Source organism: Brassica napus, chromosome C9 (genome assembly GCF_020379485.1).
Source record: "Brassica napus cultivar Da-Ae chromosome C9, Da-Ae, whole genome shotgun sequence".
Classification (NCBI taxonomy): Eukaryota; Viridiplantae; Streptophyta; class Magnoliopsida; order Brassicales; family Brassicaceae; genus Brassica; species Brassica napus.
The window spans coordinates 56,780,909-56,806,550 of record NC_063452.1 but is presented as its reverse complement, the minus strand read 5'-3'; the positions used below and the strand labels follow the sequence as shown (position 1 = coordinate 56,806,550).

The 25,642-nt window shown below is 37.9% G+C and overlaps 2 protein-coding genes, 1 long non-coding RNA gene and 1 other non-coding gene across 5 annotated transcripts; 2 read left to right on the top strand and 2 right to left on the bottom strand.

Moving 5' to 3' along the window:
* Positions 1-109: 109 nt before the first annotated feature.
* LOC111210046 lies at positions 110-1,006 on the bottom strand. The gene is made up of 2 exons (XR_002661453.2): positions 552-1,006; positions 110-485 (listed from the first exon to the last, which is right to left on the bottom strand). It is a non-coding gene; the product is annotated as an uncharacterized LOC111210046 (long non-coding RNA).
* LOC106387711 (LINE-1 reverse transcriptase homolog) lies at positions 555-5,706 on the top strand. Of its 2 annotated transcripts, none has more exons than XM_048769089.1 (3): positions 555-693; positions 1,846-2,056; positions 2,169-5,706. In XM_048769089.1, exon 3 carries the CDS (start codon positions 3,388-3,390, stop codon positions 5,683-5,685), a length of 2,298 nt encoding a protein of 765 aa, XP_048625046.1. In that variant the 5' UTR covers positions 555-693; positions 1,846-2,056; positions 2,169-3,387; the 3' UTR covers positions 5,686-5,706. The 2 variants fall into 2 exon arrangements, with proteins under 2 accessions (XP_048625046.1, XP_048625047.1); XM_048769090.1 differs by lacking the exon at positions 555-693 and having other exon boundaries at positions 1,738-2,056; positions 2,169-2,383; positions 2,457-3,445.
* Positions 5,707-15,023: 9,317 nt separating this feature from the next.
* BNAC09G40750D lies at positions 15,024-16,778 on the top strand. Its single transcript, XM_013827621.3, has 3 exons — positions 15,024-15,285; positions 15,977-16,191; positions 16,276-16,778. Exons 1-3 carry the CDS (start codon positions 15,190-15,192, stop codon positions 16,601-16,603), a joined length of 639 nt encoding a protein of 212 aa, XP_013683075.1. The 5' UTR covers positions 15,024-15,189; the 3' UTR covers positions 16,604-16,778.
* A 3,362-nt stretch (positions 16,779-20,140) lies between these two features.
* Positions 20,141-20,247, bottom strand: LOC125593529. Its single transcript, XR_007329433.1, has one exon. It is a non-coding gene; the product is annotated as a small nucleolar RNA R71 (small nucleolar RNA).
* Between the last annotated feature and the right edge of the window lie 5,395 nt (positions 20,248-25,642).

Here is a 25,642-nt window from a genome sequence, read left to right as displayed (position 1 = left end):
TTGCTTGGTTTTGTTTTGAGTACTATGATTTGGTGTTTTTTTAAATTTAATTTGGTTCAGACTTAACATCTCATCTTTTACATGCACTTTAAGTTTGGTTATGACTATATATACATAATCATCTCATCTTATTCATGCACTTGTAATAGAAAAAATAGACTTCAAGAACTTCAAGAAAATAGACTTCAAGAACAAGAACAATATATAACAAATTTTGTTGAGCTTGAATAGTAGATGCTTCATGTATCTTCATTATGTGCATTTCGGTATGTAGTGGATCATCCTGAAGCGTCCTGGAGCAGCCTGCAGCGTCAATAAGTGTCATGATGCACTCCTTTGGTGTCCAGCCCTCGGAACGGTCTGTAAGGGACTGTGCACTTTGGCAAGGCGGGATTGGACCGTTCTTTTGGAGACCGCAGCCCGTACGGGCCTGATCCGTCGTGACCCGCGAAAAAACGAGCCCGCTGCGGGACGGGACAGACAACCTGTTTGACATTCCTATTAATTACCATCTCTAACCTTATTAATACAGCCGGTAAACAAAGACTAACCACCACAGACCACCAGATCTGATAAGATCTGAGCCGACATAATCCGATTTGATACTCTCGCTTTAGATCTGAGATATTTAAGGTACCATCTAGAAGAAGAAAAGGAGCTAAAAGAACGACATGATGTCGTCGACCGGAGAAGGTGAAGATCTTTTCTTTCTTTTTTTCCTCTCGCTCTGTATTTTTTTTTTATGTTTCTCTAGTCTTTTCACTAATCCATGTATAGTTCAATCATTAGTTTTTTTTTATACTAAATCTTAAAACAAATTTATGATTTAAACATAAGGCACAACTAAACACAGTAGAAACTCTATAAATTAATACTTGATAAATTAATAAATATTATAAATTAATATTTTTTCCGGTACCTATTTGGAGAGGTTCAAAATATAACACAAACCAATAAATAATAAGATAATAATTTTTTATAAAGTCTTATGTAAATATAGGGTCTCATATCCTAAATTAATAATTCATATATATACATTTTTATATAAGTACAAACTAAACATTATATTTTTGGTTTTATATTCACAATGAAATTATCTCATCTTTCTTAAAATTTTAATATATTTTGATAATATTTAGTAAAATTATATCTAAAACCACATTTGATTCTATGAAAAATAAAAAATATACAGCAAATAATATAATAAAAATATGAAAGTCTAATTTCTAAAAAATATACAGCAAATAGCCCTGTTCTAAAACTCGGCCGCCTAGCCGCCTAGGCGGCCGCCTAGGCGTTACGCGTCACTTTTCCGCCCCGATTTATGTCAAATCGGTTTAAAAAATCGGATATCCGATTTTTTTCCGCCTAGACCGCCTAAATGACCGCCTAGCCGCCTAAATGACCGTCTAGCCGCCTAGGCGGCCGCCTAATCTATTTTTTTATTTATTTTTTATTTTTTATTTTTTTTTTTTTTATTTTTAATAATATTTTTATTTATTTATTTGATCTAAAATTTTATAAATATCATTTATATTCATAATTTTGATGAAAATTACACTATATTAAGTTTATATATTCTATTTGTGTGTTTTATACAATCTTAAACATGAAAATGTATTAATGTTATACACAATTAAAGATTAACATGTTTATAACATAGTAAACCATCTAAAAATTCCGCCCCGCATAATTTCCGATTAATCCCCGATTTTCTCTTTAGGCGCTAGGCCCAACCCGACCGTCCGACTAGCGCCTAGCGTGTTCCCGAGGGGCAAATAGTATACGGTAGAATCAACTATTTTCTTATTTTATAAAAAAAAATATGCAAAAATGGCGATCTAGGGTTTTGATGTATTCTCGAAGATGGGATCCGGGTATTTGCGTAGGAGATTGGTTCATCAAGGAGTTTCAAGAGCGCGATTCGGATGACTGGAAAAAAGGCTTTCCTTCAAATCAATCAGGGATTGATTTGAGATTCAATAAGGAGAATTTGGGGAAGATAAGAAAATGGAAACTTTGGATTGATCGGTGCAGGGCCCCGATCATTATCAAGGTGAAATCGTCGAACTATAAACGTGATATTTTAGATTGCGATTCATCTCAATATTTTGGATTTGGAACTGGATTGATTGGTGATTTTTGGTTGATTCTTAAATTTGGAACAGCAAGATCAGGCAAGAAGGAATTGGTTTTTGGAGGTTTATTTGGCTTAATGGGTATAAGGAAAGTAATTCTTGTTTTGGTTCTTTGGATTTTTGTTAAATTTTGGAATAAAATTAGCTTCTGGTGTTTCTGGTACTTTAATTTGCTGGGAGTATTTGTTCATCATCAGAATGGCTCTGTTACTTGGGCACGAAGATGTGGAAACGTTTGGAGGCTGGTATGTATAAGGCAAATTGTGTCTGTTGGTATGGTGCTGTGGTCTGTTGGAAAACGCTTGGCTCTGTATTTAGGTGTGTGGCAGGAACGGGTGAGAGTTGACAAGTTATGGTGGAGGCCTTTACGGTTACGGAGATGGGGCGAGAGAGGATTGACATGGCGTTTAATGGAATATACTGATTGGTACAATGATGGCTTTGATCAACAACATGAGTTTGAGATGGTCATGGAGTATGAGAGGCTTCAAAACTTTGGTTTTTTTGGTGTTATTATGATGTCAATTGCGGGGAAATACATGTATAAGGGGAATGGAACAGTGGATTTGGACAATGTGTGGCACGTAATACTGCACATCTCATTTTCTTTATGCAAAGTCCTATACGGTTGTCATAAGGAATTGTGGAAAAATTGTACTTTCACTGGTGTAATTGAGTCTAAACCTTTATATTGTTCGGAGTTTACAATATTTTTTTCTTGTGATGATTGTTGTGGTGGTTTTTCTCATTGTTCTCACAATACTTGGAGTTTTTGGGATTCATTGGTAATGTTATTGGAATATTTTTTAATGATGATTTTCTTCATAAGGATGATGATTAGCTCGTCAATAGATCTCAGGAGGGGTTATAGATCGACACGAACGGATGCTGGGAAGTTTATAGGGTATGTTGATGAGTTCTACATGTTATCTAGAACTACATTTTTGGTGCTCCTTGTCAACAAAGGTAATCAGTCACGAAACAAAGGATTTTTAGAAGAGATAAGTGGTGGGGGAAGGAAAGTGTGCCTAATATTCTTTAGTTCAGTTTGGATAATAGAGGATGATGTTGGTGATGTCGGTTCGAGTATGGTTTGGCTAATAAGGCATGGGAGTCATATAGGAAATGATTTATGTTATATTGTGTCTATGTTAAACGTATATTTAAAGGTTTTTTATGGAATACGGGATTTCTTGGATTTGTGGGTATTTAAGCCAATCATAAAATGGCTGGGTATCTTTAAATCCCAATGTTCCGGCTCAAGAGAGCAATACAACATTTTTTATATATGAAAATATTAAGCTGGAATTGTAGAGGTCTTGGGAGTCATTGGACCATAAGTTATCTTCGGGAGACATGGCATAAAAACACAAACCGGATTTTTTTTTTATCTGAAACGAAACAGGATTTTGAGTTTGTACAATGGTTTCAACCACACTTTGGATATGATAGTTTGACTACTGTGGATCCAAATGGGAGGAGCGGTGGTTTAGCTTTTTTTTATAATAATGAGTATCAGGTGAAAATTTTATATTCTAGTAATAGAATGATAGATATTGAGGCGGTCGTCAAAGGGAAACAAGTTTTTCTTACTTTTGTTTATGGGGATCCGGTGCAAAAGCTAAGAGAACAGGTATGGGAGAGACTAACTCGATTTGCATTGGCACGTTCAGAACCTTGGTTTATTATAGGCGATCTAAACGAAATTACTGGGAATCATGAAAAGGATGGGGGCTCTCTACGGTGTACAACTTCATTTATTCCTTTCAATAATATGATAAGGAATAGTGGTTTATTAGAATTTCCGGCTCGAGGAAATACACTGTCGTGGCAAGGAAGAAGGGGCAAAGGAAAAGGAGCAGTGACGGTCCGATGTCGATTGGATCGGGCTCTGGCAAATGAGGAATGGCACACGCTTTTTCCATGTTCTTATACAGAGTATCTAAAGATGGTGGGGTCTGACCATCGTCCAGTGGTGGCTTTCTTAGAGGATAATTTTACAAGGAAAAAAAGGGGGCAATTTAGATTTGATAAAAGATGGATTGGTCAGGAGGGTCTTATGGAGTCGATTGTAGCTGGCTGGACGAAGAGTCAGGAAGGACACTCAGGAGACTTTGTTACAAAAATTAATAATTGTCGTCATGAAATTTCTTCATGGCGTAAAGATAATCAACCATCTGGAAAGGATAAAATCCAGGAGCTTCAACAGGCACTTGAGGAAGTTCAAATGGATAATAATAGATCACAAGAAGATATTATTGAGGTTTCTAGGAAATTGCAGGAGGCTTATAAGGATGAGGAGGAATATTGGCATCAGAAAAGCAGGAATATGTGGTACTCATCTGGCGATCTTAATACTAAATTTTATCATGCTTTGACGAAGCAGCGTAGGGTTCGTAACAAAATAGTGGGTTTCCATGATGAAACGGGTAATTGGATAATGGATGAGAAAGGAGTTGAGAAGGTGGCGGTTGATTATTTTGAGAGTATGTTCACGACCACGGCTCCAACGGAATTTGATAGTTTTTTGGAAGAAATAGCACCATCTATTTCTCCCAAAATGAATCAAATATTACTGAGAGTGGCAACGGAGGAAGAGGTCCGACAAGCTTTATTTATGATGCATCCTGAGAAAGCGTCAGGACCGGATGGGATGACAGCTCTTTTTTTCCAGCATTCCTGGCATATAATTAAAAGGGATGTGGTTGAGATGGTGAATAATTTCCTTCTTACAGGAAATATGGATCCACGTTTAAATATTACTAATATATGTATGATTCCGAAAGTCGAGAGACCCACAAGGATGACGGAATTACGACCGATAAGTCTTTGTAATGTTGGTTACAAGATTATTTCGAAGGTTTTGTGTCAAAGATTGAAAATTTGTTTACCAAGGCTAATTTCGGAGACACAATCGGCATTTGTGGCGGGCAGGTTAATATCGGATAATATTCTTATAGCGCAGGAAATGTTTCATGGACTGAGGACAAATAGGTCATGCCAGAACAAATTTATGGCAATCAAAACGGATATGAGCAAGACATATGATAGGATCGAGTGGAACTTTATTGTGGCTCTTCTTCACAAAATGGGATTTGATCCTCGCTGGACTAACTTGATGATGGAATGTATCTCTTCGGTTCAATATAGGGTACTTATCAATGGTCAGCCACATGGACTTATTATCCCTCAACGAGGCTTAAGGCAGGGGGATCCTCTGTCTCCGTATTTATTTATTATGTGCACTGAGGCATTAATCGCAAATATTAAGAGGGCGGAGAGAGAGAAACAACTTACTGGTTTAAAGGTGGCAAGAGCGTGTCCAGCAATCTCTCATTTGCTATTTGCAGATGATAGTCTTTTCTTTTGCAAGGCAAATAAGGAGGAGTGTCAAACCATTCTCAGGATTTTAAAGGAATATGAGGCTGTCTCAAGGCAAAAAATTAATTTCCACAAATCTTCAATTCAATTTGGGCATAAGATTGAAGAAGCCAGTCGTCAAGAATTGAGGAATATTCTGGGAATTCAAAATATAGGAGGCATGTGATCCTACTTAGGTTTACCAGAAAGTCTTGGAGGATCTAAGGTACAAGTATTTAGTTTTGTACAGGAACGCTTGAATAATAGGGTTAATGGATGGACTTTTCGATTTTTTACTAAAGGAGGAAAAGAGGTAATTATTAAATCGGTGGTTACGGCCCTGCCAAACCATGTTATGTCTGTTTATCGATTACCGAAGGCTACCGTTAAAAAATTAACAAGTGCAGTTGCTCAATTTTGGTGGAGCCCAGGAGGAAGTTCAAAAGGTATGCATTGGAAATCATGGGATAAATTATGTGAAACCAAAGATAATGGTGGGTTAGGTTTCAAGGATCTTGTTGATTTTAATACGGCAATGCTTGGAAAGCAACTATGGAGGCTGATTGAGAAGCCAAATACTCTCTTTTCAAAAGTCTTCAAAGAACGGTATTACAGGAATGCTTCACCCCTGGAACCGATTCGTTCTTTTTCCCCGTCATATGGCTGGAGGAGTATTATTTCTGCTAGATCTCTGGTTTGTAAAGGACTAATTAAAAGGGTGGGAACAGGTTCGTCTATCTCTATATGGAATGATCCTTGGATCCCATCCACTCGCCCGAGACCAGCAAACAAAAATTTTCACAACATTTATCCGGACCTCACAGTGGATTCCCTCATTAATTTGGAATCTCGCTCATGGAATTTACAGGCAATCATGGCTCTAGTGGATCCTACGGATGCAAAAATTATTGAAAGTATTCCTTTAAGTAGGAATCAGCTTGAGGATAGGAATGGATGGCATTTTACTAACAATGGAAAATACTCGGTCCAATCAGGTTATCAAGTGGAACGAGTATATCCTGATAAAAAAAACCACCAGATTTTTATGGCCCCACAGTGGATATTCTTAAAGCCTTCTGTTGGAAAGTGCGGTGTCCCCCAAAAATAAAGCATTTCTTATGGCAAATTCTCTCAGGATGTATATCGGTAATGAAAAATCTAAAGGCAAGAGGGATACAAGGAGATATATGTTGTGCTCGATGCGGAGATCCGGAAGAATCAATAAACCATGTATTTTTTGAATGTCCCCCGGCACGGCAAGTGTGGGCATTATCTAAGATCCCGTCATCTCCTAATATCTTTCCTATCACATCATTATTTGCTAATGTGGATCATCTTTTTTGGAGAGTTCAGCCAAAGATGGATGATCATCAGTTTGCATGGATTTTATGGTATATTTGGAAAGCCCGAAATAACAAAGTTTTTAGTAATCTGGATATTGATCCGAGGGACACTCTTCAATTAGCAGAACTAGAATTATCACTTTGGGCAGAAGCGCAGGTGAGAAATGACCCAACGAGGGGGCTTTCGGTACAGATCAGTCCTCCCCTAGCGACACCAGGTCGATGGTGCTTCGTAGATGGTTCATGGAAAGATAAGGACTCATTTTCAGGGCAAGGCTGGCATAGTACTTTACCGGGGTTTGATGGTCTGTTAGGGGCAAGGAATGTAAGAGCATGTCTTTCACCCCTCCATTCGGAGGTAGAGGCATTGATTTGGGCAATGAAATGTATGAAGAATTTAAGACAGTTTCAGGTAACGTTTGCAACAGATTGTTCTCAATTGGTGAAGATGGTTTCGGAACCAGAAGAATGGCCAGCATTCGAAAGCTATCTGGAAGACATCAAGCTTCTCAAAGGAAGTTTCCTCAACTCAGACATCGTCCATGTACCTCGGACGGCGAACCTTCGGGCAGATAGCTTAGCACGTAGTGCTAGGAAACAATCGTCCTTTGTCGTTCACATGGATGCGGAGTTACCGATTTGGTTTACAGAGTCAATATGAGTCTGTAAATGCTTTGCTGTCAAAAGAAAAAAAAAATAAAATAAAAAAATATGCAAAAAAAATCTAAAAAAAAAGAAATTTTGTAGGTTAATATCTCTATAAATTAATAAAATATTATAGTCTCATCATTATTAATTTATAGAGTTTTTACTATATATATATGCACCACCTACTGGGAGCCGCTCGGGTCTAAGTTATGGAGTACATACTAGCCACAAGGGAGAAAGGAGTTAGTAGAGCTGACGATAACAGTGCATCGTATGGGTTTTATTAGGTTTTAGGATTTTGAGTTGGTTTAATTTTTTTTTTTGTGTTTTGGGATTTTGATAGAGCTTTATTTTTTTTCCTGAAATTTAGGGTTTTCTTTCGTTGATTCAATTTTTTTTTTCACATTGAGAGGTAACAAAGAAATTCCTTGCATTTTATTAGGCTGCAATGAGACCTATTAAAACTAAACTAGATTTTGATCCGCGCTTTTAAAGCGCAGGATCATTTCGGTTGTTAAAAATTTATTGAAAAATATAAATATATATAGTTTTTAATATTGTTAGTTTTTAAAAAAATTGAACTTTACAACTATGTTGATTGATTTTGTTATTTAGTTTGGGATAAATAAATGGACTTATACTGAAACAATTAATAGAAAGTGGAATAATAAACTGGTTTCTAATTAATGAAACTATTTATTATTTTAAGTTGCAGTTAACATAATCTATTAATTAAAAAACAAATCAACATAAGATTCGTGGCACATTCATAACTATATATAAACAATAACATCATAACAAAGATTTGTAAATATATGTTAACATCAGTAACGTGAACTATTTGACATATCATCATACCATCATAATAGAATATTGATAACTAAACAAAGAAGTGACCAAGTTTTCTTGTCCTGCATATAAGATTAGTATTTTATATAAGGGATGATCACGTCATTTTCAAACGCAAATCCCTTGTATGCTACGGAAGATCCACCATTAAAACTTCATCGAAGAACTCTTACGGTCTTACCCGCTTACGTACGTCGTCACTCATTCCCTACAAAACAACATAATATATATGATCGTGATAGATAGAAAAATGGCGAAGCAAATATATAAGTAAAAAAATTGGCATTTTATTTTACATTCTTGGTTTACTAAAGGGGTGGACATTTTACCCGAGATATACCCGAACCCGTATCCGAACCCGATCCAAAAAATCCGAACCAAAATTCGAACCAAAGTAGAAAAATATCCGAACGGATATTGAATTAGGAGAGATTGGATATCCGAACCCGAGCGGATAATATCCGAACCCGAATGGATATCCGAAGATAACCGAACATATGTATTACTAACATTATATTTCTAGTTTAAAATATTTATATTGATACTACACATACTTTAAGTTCACATAATATACATATAATTACAGAGGAAGTGATTTACTACTCACTTAAAATGCATGTCAAATTTTTTATTTCAAAAATTAACAAAAGTTACATCCGAAATTTAAAAACAATAACCAAATTTGTGTCTTTTTAGGTTTAAAATGTTATGTCCAAATCTATTAACCATTCATTCTATTAAAAAATAAAAAATCAGGAAAGTTATATTTTTAAATACAAGAAACTTGAAAAATGAAATTTTAATTTTTTTCTTTCAAAATCTAAATATCTGAACCCAATCCGAAAGAAACTAATCCGAACTAAAAATACCCGAACCCGACCCGAAGTACAGAAATACCTGAACGGGTTCTACACCTCTATACCAAAATAACCGAAAATCCGAAATACCCGACCCGAACCCGAACGCCCCCTCTATACTAATATATAAATCTAATCATGTAGAGATTTGAATTTGAATGTGGGTGGAAAGATGAAACTGAGTTTATTGGGTAAGAAAATTTTAATGGGCTTGTTATTTTTTCTAATTAAATAACGCGTAAACCTACAAATAATTAGTAAAGATATAGAAATTAGGAAAAAATTAGGGTTAATTTCTATTTGTACTCCAATTTTAATAGATTAGATTAGATAGATAAAACAATAAAGGTAGGTTTAATTATTGGACTGCTACGCCATACAAGCCCACGTTTTGGTGAGACGGGTACGCCTAACAAGCGTTACGTGCTTCACACTCTTCACATCTTCCTTTTTATACCAAAGCGTTAGACCTAAACCCTACGCTGCACCAGATCCAATTCATCGATCAATCAATCTAAACCCTAAATCTTCAGTCGAACAACAATGGCTCTCGAATGGGTTGTCTTAGGCTACGCAGCAGCTGCTGAAGCAGTCATGGTGATCCTCTTGATGATGCCAGGACTCGACGGTCTCCGCAGATCGGATTGATCTTCGTCGTCACGCGTGAGCTCTCGAAACCGTTTCTACAATTGTACCTTTCTGTCTCTTCCTACTTATGGATATCTACTGGAAGTACGATACTCGACCTCTGTGACTCCGTCACCATAAGTCGATCATGAAGTCCCAGGTAACGCGTCAGCTCTCCTTTTCTACTTGATTATTTACTGTGTGACGAATCTCGTCGTTGGGATGGATCGAGCAGCTTAAGACAAAGCTTTGTTATGTCGTTACGCTTTTGTTTTTCTTTTTTTGTCTGCGTTTTCAATGTTTTCCTATTATATATGTTCTTATACCAGACTCAGTCTTGTAAAAACGATTTTTACTACCAAGGTTTTTTTTTTTTGATAAAATGTGAAATTTATTAATCTGTGTAAAGAATAGGCATGTACAAAAGATTGTAAGAGAATGTAAAAGCCAAAACTAATTTACAAGGCTGAAAGGAGTTTTATTTTCCTAAGTGTTATGCTGTGACTTCAAACCAACGACTCATTCATACTGATGGTCGGCCTTATAGCGAAGTGATGTGATCCTATTACGCACTGCCTTATCAATGGCCTGAACAACCTGATCGACCGAGCGGTAACCTGTCTGTTGCCGCCTTGCATTTATTTCCTTCCATATGTGGTATATGCAGGATTGAAACACCATTTTCATCAGAATCCGATCCATATTCTGAAGTCTGTTTCTACTCAAAAACTGAAAAGAGGTCATCCAATCTGGATCAGTTCTGTGCCCACTCAATCTGTTTGCCTACTTCTTTGATTTTGATAGCCTACTTCTTGATTTTGCCCTGGCTGATGTAATTCTGTTCGATGATAATAGGGTTCCCTGAATCCACCATCTTGATATCCTCAAATGAGATTTTCCGTGCATATCCTAATCCGTTCTACAAAAAGTAAAGAGCCAGTTTAAGCTGTAAGTGATAGGCTTAACAAAATATCATGATGAAAGGGAGATTAATGAAATGGACAAACCTGGTATGTCTTGGTTCGGACACCGTTCGTTGTGTTTGTCAAAGTGCAGTTCTTTACTCTCACTTCTTCAACGGTTGCAAACTCTCCATTTTTTCCAAGGCTTTCCACGCTGTAAATATCATATCCATATTTTATATAATTTAGTAATATGCATCAATCATTGTTAATAGCTTATTTTTATGTTGATTTTAAAATTGTGAAGCGTGAATTTAGCTAGGGATTACCTGATGCCATGACCGGGACCGCAAAATGCATTTAATTTTTAATTTTTTTAAAACTACACTTTCTTGTACGTAATAAAATATTGGGATAATTTGCAAAATACCCTATTTAAGACTTGAAATTTGATAATTGCATTTTCTATTTTAATTTTTGAAAAATACACTTCTTTAATTATGAATTGAATTTTTTACCCAATATATTTCAATAATTAAGATATTAATTCGAAATTAATATATAAATTCGGAATTAATAAAATTATAACATTAAAATTATTTTGTTTAAGACAAATATATGTGTTGAGATAAATATGTTATTTTATCATTTAAATTTTATAATAACAAAGGTAAATATGTGAATTATGATTTGTTTTGACTTTATCATGAAGTTTATACAGATTTTCCTTTATTTTATTTTATTCAACCTATATAAACAAGTAAAGTCATGTATATTGGAAGCTGAACATAACTACTTTCTGGAGAACCTAATACCTCTGTTCGAGCATCTTCCCTAGCTTTCCATATCTTCCAATATTTTGAATCAAGACCATATCTCTTTTTCATAGTACTGGAAATCAACTCTGGTTTCATATTTAGACCTGAATTTCCAAACTTTTGCAAAAGAAGCTTACTTATAACTTTGGAAGAAGCTCTCGGTCCACCAGTGTTTCTAGAAAAACATGTATGCTTGTCGATGTACTTTGTTACCCAGAAAAACTCGCTTGTCGGATTAGTCTTGGCAGCTCTAACCATCCAGTTGCAGCTTGTATCCGCACATTTGACAACTAACAACTTCTTGTCTGACTTGCTGACAACAATTCTGAATTTGCGTTCATTCGAAAGCATCTGTATACTCCAAGACAGCTCTGATTTATTTTTGAACCATTGACCCTTTTCAATGACCTTTGCATCATGAAAATTAGAAACTTCCACTTCTGGTTCTTGATTACTCTCCTGTCTATTGACATTCTTATTCTTATTTTCATGCCCTTTTCCATCAACGGCAATATCTTCACGACTGAAACCTTGATCATGGTTCCCTAGGTTTCCATTCTTCACCGAGATGCAAAGACGCATAAGCGTGGATTTACACATTTCACACATAGAAACCAATTGCCGATCATTGTTCACAAAAACAGGAGGTGTATCCTTAGGCATATCTCGAAGCATTGATTCTGGTAGTGCATAGCTAAGTTCTAACTCACTACCCAACCATTTTTTTTTTGAAGAACACTCATTACCCAACCTATTTATACCAAAATCTTCATGAACCATCTCAACGATCTCATCGAACTCCAAGTCTTCTTTAATGGTAAATAATTTACCTCCTGCTCTTGTATTCACCTTGAATCTCCATGATTCTTTATTCATCTTCCACTCTCCTAAAACTCCAGCCGAATGCAACATGATTTTCCTAAAAGAAAGATAAAACAGATTTATTGTCAGAATAAAATAGAATCAGAATTAGAAACTGAAATATGATTCATGAATCTACAAACCTCTAAGAGGAAGAATCTGTGAAACTAAGAGAAAAATGGGAAAAATTTCAGAAATGGCGAGGAGAAGAAGACGATACGCGTTTTGATTTCTTTTTTTTTTCAAAATAATAAGAAATATATATTATGTAGATATATTAAAAAGATATTAGATAGATTATGTACGATTTTTTAAAAAAACAATTTTTAAACAATATATTAGAAATTACAATTTTTTTTTAAACAAATTTTAACCAATATATTATAAATATTAAGAATGGGCAATTAGGTAAATATATATATATATAAGTGTATTTTCCCAAAAAATTAAATAAGGGTGTAGTTTTCAAATTATAATCTTATTGGAGTGCATTTCTCCAAATTTTCCCTAAAATATTTTTGTCCTAATTTGATTAAATTACAAATTCTTGTAACTAATTTAAAATCAAAATTATCGTAAATTTATAATTCTCGATTATCGTAAATAAATAATGCAAAGCAGTAATAAATCAGTAAATAAGTTGAACAACACTATTGTTCAGCTTCGCAAGGAGTTTGTTTGATGGAATGATGGTTTGCTAGATCTAGAGTTTCTATTCAGGTAATCAGTATTCTAATGATATATAGGCTAATTGTTGCTTGCAAGATATTATAGAACTCAACTCAGAGTACAAATCTAACAACTTCCGTTGTATAGACAGTCTAATATCTAGATCTTGGATCTCAACTCTCGTTTTATTGATCACAAGAAAGTGTCGATCGATATTCCAATGGGCGTATCGATCGATACACCTTTGGCATCGTCGATCGATTATTCAAGTGTGATATCGATCGACGCGCTCTAGTCAAGCTTTACGATCGGGTTGAATATGTGTTCACTAGGGTTCCTAAATCAGCTCTCGTATGTTTCTAGCAATCCTAGCTCAATAGAATTCAGTTCAGAGAAAAGACCAAGCGACGACATTATGCCTAATGATTCTAAGATCAGGGTTCTAGTTTATGACTCTAGAACACAAGCAGTAAAAACAATCCTATGATGAATATCGCAACTTAGCAGTTCTATTCAGACATGATGTTTGTCACAGAAATCATGGATAGAATAGATGAAATTGCAATAGATATAAAAACCAAAGACAATGGAGTTCCAGGAGGACTCTGAAGGAGTTCCAGGAGGACTCTGAAGGAGTTCCAGGAGGACTCTGAAGGAGTTCCTTCTTTCTCTCCTAACTAAGAACAAGAATCAAAGAAAGCTTAGATAGATGTAGCCGTCAACAATGGCTTATAAATAACATAAATAGGGTTTCTGGTCGTCCAAGGGTATTCTGGTAATTTGGAGTTGCTTATGGGCTTCAGTCGGTCATAAAATATGCTCGGCCCGCATTTTTGCATCCATATCGATCGATGTCAAGAGTTCTGATGTCAAGAGTTCTGCATCGATCGACATACGTTCCTCTTCTCGACAGCTTCCTCTCGTGAGGCAGACTGACCACTCCTCAGTAAAACGGGCATAACTTCTGGTACAGGATGCTGATTGACCTCAAACCGGTGGCATTGGAAAGCTAACTCAAATCTCTATCTTATTTAAAAATATGAGCTCCATCTAACGATCGGAAGGTCTACATCCATAGCTAGACATCTGACGCGTCTGTGCAGCTCTGCACTCAAAGGCTCCAAAAAACACCAAAATCACCACTTTCCTCCAAATCGTCCATGAACCTGTAAACACTCTAAATAGACTCTATATAGTAGTAATTAGTTATTAAAACACTTATAGACCATGACTAAAAATGAGTAGAAAAAAAAGTGTATGTTTAACTCTTGTGCTTTCATCTAAAACATCAACTATTTTGGAACAGAAGAAAGAATAGTAAGAAAGAGAGTGAAGATTTTATTAAATACGTTTTTTTTAAGGGACTCTGACCCATCAGTAGAGATATTCTAAACTAACGTGTCATTTCCACATTGAACAAGTTATATTTGTTACAATTAATTTTAATTATATAAGTAAATAATTTTTTTAAAATAGTATAATAATCATAAGAAACTTTTTTTTGAGAGCTTGTCCACTAATGATGCTTTTATTTGTCTTTTTCTTTTCTGAAGCCAGATATTTTGAGTTACGGTTTTCGTAAAGCTTAGAAATCCACAACACATATATAATATATTTATATACATAAATGTGTTTTTAGATGCTTTTAGGTAAATATCTTCAGTGGGAGTGCTCTAAAGTTATGGTATCTAGGCCCATAGTTTCTATAAGGCCAGAGCATATATTGAAAAAGTGAACTAACTAATCCATGTATAGTTCAATCATTAGATTTGTCTTGCTCTAAATCTTAACAAAAATTTATGATTAAACATTATGGCCCATCTAAATATATATGTATGTTTGAGTTGGGCCCATAACAAATAAAGACGGTTCTGGTGCTGAAAACGAAAGGAATGGAAGAGCGAGACAAATAAAAAATACCGAAAGTAGCCCTACGCGTGATACGAAGAAGAGCAAAGCAAAGAAAGTGTGTGAGTGCGATGTTCAATGTGTTTCTCACCCTCGTGCCTACTTTACGCTTTATTACTTACAAACGAAGAAGAACCCAATAAAATAAAACAAAATATAATAGGAATAGAGTCTCGCATCTGGAGAGTAAAAGAAGAAAGAAGAAGAAGATGGAGAAGAGAAAGGTGGTGATGTGTGGTGTGTTATCACTTCTGGGATTATTATCTGCTGTTACTGCCTTCGCTGCTGAAGCTACCAGAATCAAGGTCTCTCTCTCTCCCTCTATCTCTTCTTAGTTCTTGTTTTTGTCCCAGTCAATACTTTCTAGGGTTTATCTTTTCTTCTTCTGCTGAATTTGTGGTTTTTTTCTCATGATTTGGGGTGTAATAATATTCAATCGACGGTTAAACTGAAACTCTCTCATAAAGTTGTTTTTTTTTCTAGTAAACGACAGTTCCAATTTAATCGGATGTCCCAAGGGAGTTTTTTTTAAGTAACTTTTGTTGTGTCTTTGATTGTTTTCCGATTTAATCAGACACTCTTTAGTTCATCAATGAGACAGAGTTTGTGTGTTTGAACATCTTATTCTGGTAAAGAAGCATAGTTACTTACCTGATATGCATAATTATCATGAGGGTGTTTTGGAACAAACATCATTTTATACGGAATCTAAGTTAATGTAGCTTTTCGCCAAATCTAGGTTTGTATTAATAGGATGATCTTTGACAAAAAATAATTTGTAATATAAATGAACGACAATGCTTAAAATCACATTCCTCTTTGAACTAATTTGTTTAACTTTTTTATATAAATTAAAAAAAAAAACACTAGTTGAGGATGTTAAGCTTCTTGAAACTTTCTTGTGTACAATCACTTCTTCCCGGAGCTAAATGTTTTTTTTCTTCTGGTGTAAGCTAATAAGTTTCTTCTCATTGTTTCCTCTTTAAATCAACACAGAAATCACGGGTCAAGGTTACCACATTGGATGGATACACACGATGCTCTTACACCAGAAGTCCAGCTTACAATCTCGGTTTCGCTTCAGCTATCTTTCTAATGATGGCTCAGATCATTGCTAGCGTCGGTAGCGGTTGCTTCTGTTGTAGAAAAGGTCCTCCTGCTCCTACAAGATCCAAGTGGATTCTCGCCTTAGTCTCCTTCATTGTTTCCTGGTAGTAACTCTCATCATTTCTCTTAAGCCTTCCTTCTCTATAACTTGCTTGCAACTGATGATTGCTCTTCGTGTTGCTTTTTAGGTTCACTTTTGTGCTAGCTTTCCTCGTGCTGCTAACTGGAGCTTCACTCAACGATGAACACATCCAGGAGACAAAGACTGCCGACCACTACATCTGCTACATTGTGAAGCCAGGCGTTTTCTTCATCGGTTCTATCCTTTCGCTTTTCACTATAGGCCTTGGGATTGTCTACTACTTATGTTTGAATTCTGTTAAGCAAAACGTTGCTGCCGCAACAACGACGCCGGCTAACCAAGGAATAGCAATGGGACAGGCGCAGGTTCCGGAGAGAGTTGAAGATCCTGTCTTTGTTCACGAAGATACTTACATGAGAAGACAGTTCACTTAAAAAAAAAATACAGAACAAGGCTTGCTTGTGAAGCACGTTAGTGTTTTTAGGAGGATATTTTAGATAAAAAGGGTTGGTGCTTGTTTTGTTTTTATCTTTGTGGTTCTTGTGTGAAAGTAAGACTATGAGAGACTTGGTAGCTGGATTAATGAAACGATGATTAGTGTTGTTGGAATGTTATAATCTTAGGTTGCCAAAACAAAGTCATTCGTTATCGTCGTGAAGTGTATAGTTTCTCCCATTTTTTGTCTTTTACTTATTTATGTGAATCTAGTATGGTTGTTGGTAAGTGTCTATCTCTTTTATAAAAGTTAAATGACAAGTTGGTAAATTGGCTTGGCATAGATAGCTTTGAACATTAATTGGTAACGCATTTGCATTTTGCTTTTTATTATGCAATCAACAATTATTAGAAAATTATTTTTTTTGGTAGATGGCTAGTCTCCTACTTTTTATTCAAATCCAAACTTCGTTACAAGAAAATCTGTCTAGCTCTAGCAATCCCATGAATATCATCCGACAAGATGGAAGCAACATGCTCCGGAGCAAACTCGAAATAATGTAAACCGTAAGATAAAGAAAAAGCGTAGTTAGCTAATCCATCTGCTAGACAATTAGCCTCTCTATACACATGCGAAATCTTGACTAACCAGTCTCTTGATATGAAGCCATAACACAAACGTACTAGGAATGACAGGGGATGAGAATCATGAATCCCTGTCTTAAGAAAACCCACCACACTCTCAGAATCAACCTCCACCTCTAGCCGTCGGATCCCCTTATCCCATGCTATACAGAGGCCGTAATAAACACCCCATAACTCCGCCAATGGGGCTGAGCAAATCCCAATATTGATCGCAAAGCCTTCTCTCCACTCTCCATATTCATCACGCATAGCCCCACCTGCTGTAGCTAGTCCCGGATTTCCTTTAGAGGATCCATCAGTATTCAATTTGCACCAGCCATTACCCGGCTTACACCATGCGATCTGTCTCTCCACACGCGCACCAACGGTCGAGCGGGGCCGCAGTTTCTTATTTGCTAGTAACACCTCCTGAGTCTTATCTTTAACAAATTGCACCCTATCTCGACACTTCCCAGTTTCACCGAAGACATACCCACACCTCCATTTCCAACACCACCACACAGTCAACGCAAACATTGTAGGCCATTGATCTCCATTAGCCGACGTATCGTTTGTGAGATTCTCATACAGCCATTCTAAAAGTGGTTGATTAAAGAACCGTTGTTGTTTTCTTAGGTTCACAAGTCTTCTCCATAGTCCCATTGCAGCAGGGCAATCTCGAAGGACATGAAGGATTATCTCGTCTCCATTCTTGCACAGTTGGCACATTCCATTATCACTTAAGTGTCTCCGCTTCCTCTCCATGTTCGTCATGATAACTGATATCTTGCATATTTCCATTATCTTATCCATTCGTCCATGTGCATTTTGATCATATAGACTAGGATTTAGCCATGTTTAGGTTACATTTTGCATACATGAGTCTTTATCAGGTGTTGGAGTGCCACATGGAGTTCTTGGGGACATTTGGATGCATTTGGAGCTCAAAGGAGGTGAAATAGGTGATCATTGGACGAGCAGAGGATGGGAGCGAGGTTCTGCAGCGACGTCATGAGTTCGCTCCAAAGCACCTCTCAGAGCGACCTAGCTGGAGCGACCCCGTGAAGTCGCTCGCCATATTCATCCCGTTGGAAGCCCAGAGCGACTTGCCCAGAGCGACGCACCGAGGTCGCTCGCATCTCACACCCCTCTCGGCGCGACCTCCCAAAGCGACACCCCGAGGTCGCTCGCGTCTCTATGGCGAGACGACACGAAGCGAAGCACGGAGCGGCCTCTCAGAGCGACCCACTGAGGTCGCTCCCGAAGGCCGGAGCGACTTGTCGGAGCGACATGCCGAGGTCGCTCCGCGTCTATTGTTGGGTCGATTTCTATTTTAATTAAGGGCCCTTTGGTCATTTCAGTATGCACGTTTTACATTTCTAAAACCTATGTTTTAAAACATCTTTTGTAGCCGGCAGGCAGATTATCTTTTGATCTATTGAGAAATACACAAGAACTCTCTTGAGAAGTTCATCTCTTGGATTTTGATTGTTATGTTCTTGTGTTCTTGTTGATTTCTTATCTATTTCTCTACATGATTAATCTGAAATCCAATATGGGTTTAAGAGGAATCATGGAGATTAGTGAGTAATCACCTTTTGAATTCATGGGTTAGGGAGATCAATGGTGATTAGGTTAGTTCTAGGATGTTTTAGTGTAGATCATTCTTGGTCTTTGCTAGTAGAGTATTCATAATGCATCTTCTGAGTTGGCCACTCAAAAGTTGATCAATAGACATTTTCCACCCAAAAGGTATTTGATGAAATGCCTGGGACAACTCTCCTAGGCTTTTAGTATACTTTGCCAAAGACATTTGTTGTTAAATGTGCTAAGATAGCTAATAGACTTGTTAGTAATGATTGCTTTCATATTATTCAACCAAAGACATTTGATGTTTGAGATATGTTAGCAAACGAGCATTCATCTAGACATAGAGCTTGCTTAGAATTGTGTCTAGGCTTAAGGTTGATAGTTTGATTGATCATTTGCCATCCTTAGTTCGATACTTGATCACCCAAGGTCTAATCTCTATGCCCATGAGTTCTCTTTTCCCTTAGTCAAGAAAGTATCATTCTGTTATTGCTTTCTAGTTTTAGTCATAGCTTAAAACTCATCTAAATCATTGGTTGCACTTAGATTAAGTGAGTACTTGCATTCTCATTGCTTTGATATCCCTCAGAACTGGTTCGACAATCACTATACTACAACATTTGTCTTAAGAGCCTTGAAAACTCCTAACATCAAATTGGCGCCGTTGCCAAATTCTGAGTAGATTTGAACATTGAGATTTAGTCACTTACTTGAGACTAAGTCATTTTTATTTTCTTTTGTTACTGATTCTTCTTCTTCGCCTACCTTTAACTTTCAGGTGTATGAACTTGAGGAGCAGGGGTCCATCAAACCTAGTTCCAATAGTAGCAGACATAAGAGCTTTTGAGAGAGAGTGTGCTAGAGCTAGAAGAGAAGAAGAACAACAAGCCCACTTGCAGAGATTCGATATTGATATGGAAGATCAACTGCAAGGAGCAAAACACCAACCGCGGGCACCTCGACCCATTGGTACTTATGACCGGCCCAACATTCATGGGCATAGACTGGGAATCCGAGCACCGGCTGTGGCAGCCAACAACTTTGAGGTCAAGTCAGGACTCCTCAACGTGATCGAGAACAACAAATATCATGGCTTGGCTTTAGAGGACCCATTCGATCACTTGGACTGGTTCGACAGCTACTGTGGGTTGTCAAAAACCAATGGTGTGTCAGAGGATGCCTTAAAGCTGAAGTTATTCCCTTTCTCTTTGGGGGATAAGGCACGTCAGTGGGAGAAGTCTCTACCCAGCGACTCTATCACTACTTGGGATGAGTGCAAGAGAGCATTCTTGGAGAAATTCTTCTCATCCTCAAGAACTGCTAAGCTGAGAAATGAGATCTCCAGTTTCCAACAGAAGAACTTGGAAGGATTCAGTGAAGCCTGGGAGAGATTCAAAGGCTATCAAACCAAATGCCCACATCATGGTTTCTCTAAGGAGAGCTTGCTCAGTACCTTCTACAGAGGTGCCCTTCCTAAGTACGGAGCCAGATTGGATACAACTAGCAATGGGTTCTTCTTGGGAAGAACTGAAGATGATGCAGAAGAGCTGGTTGACAACATGGTGAAGAGTGATGCAGTCTACAGTGCAGATCACGACAGGGGCAGTAGGGGTGATGATAAGCAGACGAGGAAAGAGATCAAAGCTTTGGAAGACAAGATCGACCTACTCATTGCTGAAAAAACCAACCAAGAGCAGCTGAAGTTTGTTGGTAACTCCAAGCAGGACGATCCACCTGTTGTCCATGAGGTTGAGGGTTTGGAAGGTCAGGAAGAGCTGTGTTTCATCAACAACAATGGTAGCTGGTACAAAAAGAGCCCAACTTTCAGTACAACAACTGCCAACAGAAATCCTACCCCAACAACCAACAGATTGGTTATCCGCCTCGAAGCAACCAGCAAGGCAGCTATCAACCTCAGCAAAACCCCTCATCTGGTTCCTCTGCTCCTCAAGAGAGCAGCACTGACACCCTGCTGAAACAAATCTTGGAGTCTCAGACTAGAAGTGAGAAGCATGTTGGTTATGAGTTGAAGAACCTTCATTCCAAGATTGATGGGAGCTACAATGAGCTCAACAACAAGTTCTCACATCTTGCTTCTACAGTCAAGAATTTAGAGAATCAGTTTGCTTCCATGAACACTCACCAGACTCGCCAGCAAGGATCTCTACCTGGAAAATCTGACCAAAACCCCAAGGAGGCCAAAGCTATCACCCTTAGGAGTGGTAAGCAGTTACCTCCTACAACCCTCACCAGGGATGCTGAGAAACTAGGTGAGGAGGTGGCCATCAACTTAGATGATGAAGTGGTGATTGTTGATGAGAAAATCAATGATGAAATCTTGGAGAAGATTGTGGAAGCCAAAGGTAAAGGAAAGGTGGAGGAAGAGAAGAAAACAGTGAAAGATGGTGAAGTTCTTGCTCCAGCAAGTGAGAATTCTTTTGTTCCTCCTCCCTATGAACCCAAACTACCATTCCCTGGTAGATTCAAGAGGCAGTTGCTAGAGAAGTACAAGGCTTTGTTTGAGAAGCAAATGAGTGAAGCTCAGGTTGCAATGCCCATCATCGATGCTTTCATGTTGATTCCTCAATACAACAAATTCCTGAAAGATGTTGTAGCTGCAAAGAAGAAGGAAATGGAAAGCATGATAATTCTTACCCATGAGTGCAGTGCCATCATCCAGAGGCTTGATGTTCCAGAGAAGTTAGAGGATCCAGGATGTTTCACACTACCTTGTGCTCTTGGACCTATGGTATTTGAGAAATGTCTCTGCGATTTGGGAGTTAGTGTCAGCGTGATGTCTTTGTCTGTTGCAAAGAAGCTTGGATTCACTCAGTACAAGAAGTGTAGACTCTCCTGGGTGTTAGCTGATCGTTCAGTGAAGTACCCTGTGGGCATCTTAGAGGACCTACCTGTGAAGATTGGAAGGTATGAGATACCTACATATTTTGTGGTGCTTGAGATGGGTGAGGAGGCTCAAGGCCCATTGATTCTTGGAAGGCCATTCTTAGCTACAGCAGGAGCAATTGTTAAGGTGAAAGAGGGCACGATTGATCTCCATTTGGGTAAAGGGCATGTTCTCCACTTTGACATCAAGGAGAAAATGAAGAAACCAACTGTGTTCGGGCAAGCCTTCTACATTGAAGAGATGGGCACTCTTGCTGATGAGCACCTTGAAGAGTTACCACCTGAAGACGACGAGGAGGGAGCATCTCCCTCTACTCATTCTCCATAGAAGGTAACCCACTACTTTCCCTTGTATATACCATTTCGTTTTTGCATATTAGTTTTCTCTTTTTGGGTATCTCTCTCTCTCCTTGACAACACAGAGATTGTGTCATTTAAGTTTGGGGGAGGTACCAAGTATTTGATTATGTTTGCTTTGATGTTGTTTCATTGAGTCATGCATTGCATATCTATTTGCATATAAAAAAAAAATCATTTAGTTTGCATCATTTTCATCTCTAGGAGAGTCTAGAGCATATAGGTTGCATTCACTTGCATTGGGAGCAATGATTTTAAATGCCTTGTAAAGAACACTACTTTGCACCTGAGTAGTTTATGCACCTCTCAAAAGGACTTGTATGCTTCGAGCCTTGAAAACTCTTCCTGAAACTTGTTGATTGCTGAAACTCAGTCTTTGAAGCCAACTACAACCTTATTTGAACTGAACGAACTTAATGCATCTTGCTCATGGTCCCCTATGTACTGAATCATGGATATACACACTTGAGTTGTCACATCCTTTATGCCAATCTTTTTTGACAAACTCTAGTGGTACACTATTCCCAAAATCTCTTCCTCCTTTTAAGCTTTCATTATTTGATGAGTGAGGCCTTTTTTTCGGAAAGCCTTACATGTGCATAATATTGAGAGTATCGAGAACGACAATGCTTGGTCTTCATTCTTGCTAGATTAGGCACTCTATTGTCTAGCTATAGGTGGGGGTGAGTGTTGTGACTATGGTTTGGAAGCATGAAAAGTTAAAAGGAAAAGAATAGACTCTTTGTGTTTAAATGGATAATCTTATTGGAATTAATAGATAAACGTCTAGCTCGAGTTTATGAAAAATCTTGGCCCCCGAAAAAATATAAAAAAATAAAAAAAAATAAAAAAAAAAAATAAAAAGAGAAAAAGAAAAAAAAAGGGGCTAGCAAAGTTGTTTAGAGCTAAGATTTGTTTAGAAGTTGAGAAAATCCTTTATAGATTTCAAAGAAAAAGAGTTTTATGTGTAAAGTATTCTTGGGATCTTTTGGTGAGAGATGGAAGTTGGGTTTGACATTGGGAAGTGATTGTGTAACTTGTATGTTTGGGAAAAGGGTAGAACAATGGAGATTGAGCATTGTATGCATGAGTTGGTCCATTTCTTAGATATATTATGTGCAATGTCAAGGCTACTTGTTTTGAGAGTAAACCACTTTAAAAGATCATGGATTTTGAACCTCTTGACCCACTTGAATAGAAGCCTTCCCTTACTCAACTGAATGATTTGGACCAATTGACCATTTGCAAGAATTCACTTGATGCTATGCTTAATGAACTTGAGAGTTGGCTGATTTGCATGTGTGAATGCATGATGATGAGTGTAGGGATGAAAAGAGTTGAGTAGGCCTAGAGAAGCTAGAGTGTAATAAGAGAGTGTGCCCATGCTGGATTAGATGTTGAATTGAGTGCTAGTTGTGTTTCTTTTGGCTATGAGTTCTCACCTTCAAACCTCTCTCCCTATGAGTTCTAGAAAGTTCACTTGTGGACAAGTAAAAGAACAAGTTTGGGGGAGTTGATATCTTGCATATTTCCATTATCTTATCCATTCGTCCATGTGCATTTTGATCATATAGACTAGGATTTAGCCATGTTTATGTTACATTTTGCATACATGAGTCTTTATCAGGTGTTAGAGTGCCACATGGAGTTCTTGGGGACATTTGGATGCATTTGGAGCTCAAAGGAGGTGAAATAGGTGATCATTGGACGAGCAGAGGATGGGAGCGAGGTTCTGCAGCGACGTCATGAGGTCGCTCCAAAGCACCTCTCAGAGCGACCTAGCTGGAGCGACCCCGTGAAGTCGCTCGCCATATTCATCCCGTTGGAAGCCCAGAGCGACTTGCCCAGAGCGACGCACCGAGGTCGCTCGCATCTCACACCCCTCTCGGAGCGACCTCCCAAAGCGACACCCCGAGGTCGCTCGCGTCTCTATGGCGAGACAACACGAAGCGAAGCACGGAGCGACCTCTCAGAGCGACCCACTGAGGTCGCTCCCGAAGGCCGGAGCGACTTGTCAGAGCGACATGCCGAGGTCGCTCCGCGTCTATTGTTGGGTCGATTTCTATTTTACTTAAGGGCCCTTTGGTCATTTCATTATGCACGTTTTACATTTCTAAAACCGATATTTTAAAACATCTTTTGTAGCCGGCAGGCAGATTATCTTTTGATCTATTGAGAAATACACAAAAACTCTCTTGAGAAGTTCATCTCTTGGATTTTGATTGTTATGTTCTTGTGTTCTTGTTGATTTCTTATCTATTTCTCTACATGATTAATCTGAAATCCAATATGGGTTTAAGAGGAATCATGGAGATTAGTGAGTAATCACCTTTTGAATTCATGGGTTAGGGAGATCAAGGGTGATTAGGTTAGTTCTACGATGTTTTAGTGTAGATCATTCTTGTTCCTTGCTAGTAGAGTATTCATAATGCATCTTCTGAGTTGGCCACTCAAAAGTTGATCAATAGACATTTTCCACCCAAAAGGTATTTGATGAAATGCCTGGGACAACTCTCCTAGGCTTTTAGTATACTTTGCCAAAGACATTTGTTGTTAAATGTGCTAAGATAGCTAATAGACTTGTTAGTAATGATTGCTTTCATATTATTCAACCAAAGACATTTGATGTTTGAGATATGTTAGCAAACGAGCATTCATCTAGACATAGAGCTTGTTTAGAATTGTGTCTAGGCTTAAGGTTGATAGTTTGATTGATCATTTGCCATCCTTAGTTCGATACTTGATCACCCAAGGTCTAATCTCTATGCCCATGAGTTCTCTTTTCCCTTAGTCAAGAAAGTATCATTCTGTTATTGCTTTCTAGTTTTAGTCATAGCTTAAAACCCATCTAAATCATTGGTTGCACTTAGATTAAGTGAGTACTTGCATTCTCATTGCTTTGATATCCCTCAGAACTGGTTCGACAATCACTATACTACAACATTTGTCTTAGGAGCCTTGAAAACTCCTAACATCAATAACTTGGTGCGCAACCAACCATAAAAAAACTCTAACTCTTTCTGGTACCATAGCCCGCCAAACCCGACTGTAGAAACCCTCCATATTTGGTCTCGGTGTCTCGTCTGTTGTCAAGAGTGCATACGCTGATTTCACAGAGAAGAGACCATTCTTACGTCCTCCCCACGACATCCTATCCCTAGCCCAGGTGACATCATCGATCACCACCGAAGCTAAACGTAATCGATTCTCCGTCGATATGTACGGTTCAATTTGTTGTGTTAACCAACCTATCCCATTCTGCCATAAATCACAAGCTTTTGCCTCCAACAGTGCTTCCGGAATATCCACCATACTCAAGCCATGTAGAGGTTCATGCAACAACCAATTATCTTTCCAAAACCGTACTCGGCGACCATCTCCTAGTATCCAGGAAGCTCCTGGAATCACAACTGCTCGAATTCCCAACACCAAGCTCCTCCACGTCGGCGACCAGCTCCCCTGAGGCACCAACCATGATGATTCATGTATCTCACCTACACGAAACTTCTTACGCAAGATTTGCACCCATAATCCATCTTGTGTGTTCAACAATCTCCAGCCGA

Bases quoted from the DNA above. Each gene is read 5' to 3' on its own strand.
- BNAC09G40750D (XM_013827621.3), top strand. From the start codon at position 15,190: ATGGAGAAGAGAAAGGTGGTGATGTGTGGTGTGTTATCACTTCTGGGA. The intron at 15,286-15,976 runs GTCTCTCTCTCT...AAATCAACACAG, and splicing joins CTGAAGCTACCAGAATCAAG to AAATCACGGGTCAAGGTTAC. The intron at 16,192-16,275 runs GTAGTAACTCTC...GTTGCTTTTTAG, and splicing joins GTCTCCTTCATTGTTTCCTG to GTTCACTTTTGTGCTAGCTT.
- LOC106387711 (XM_048769089.1), top strand. From the start codon at position 3,388: ATGTTCCGGCTCAAGAGAGCAATACAACATTTTTTATATATGAAAATA.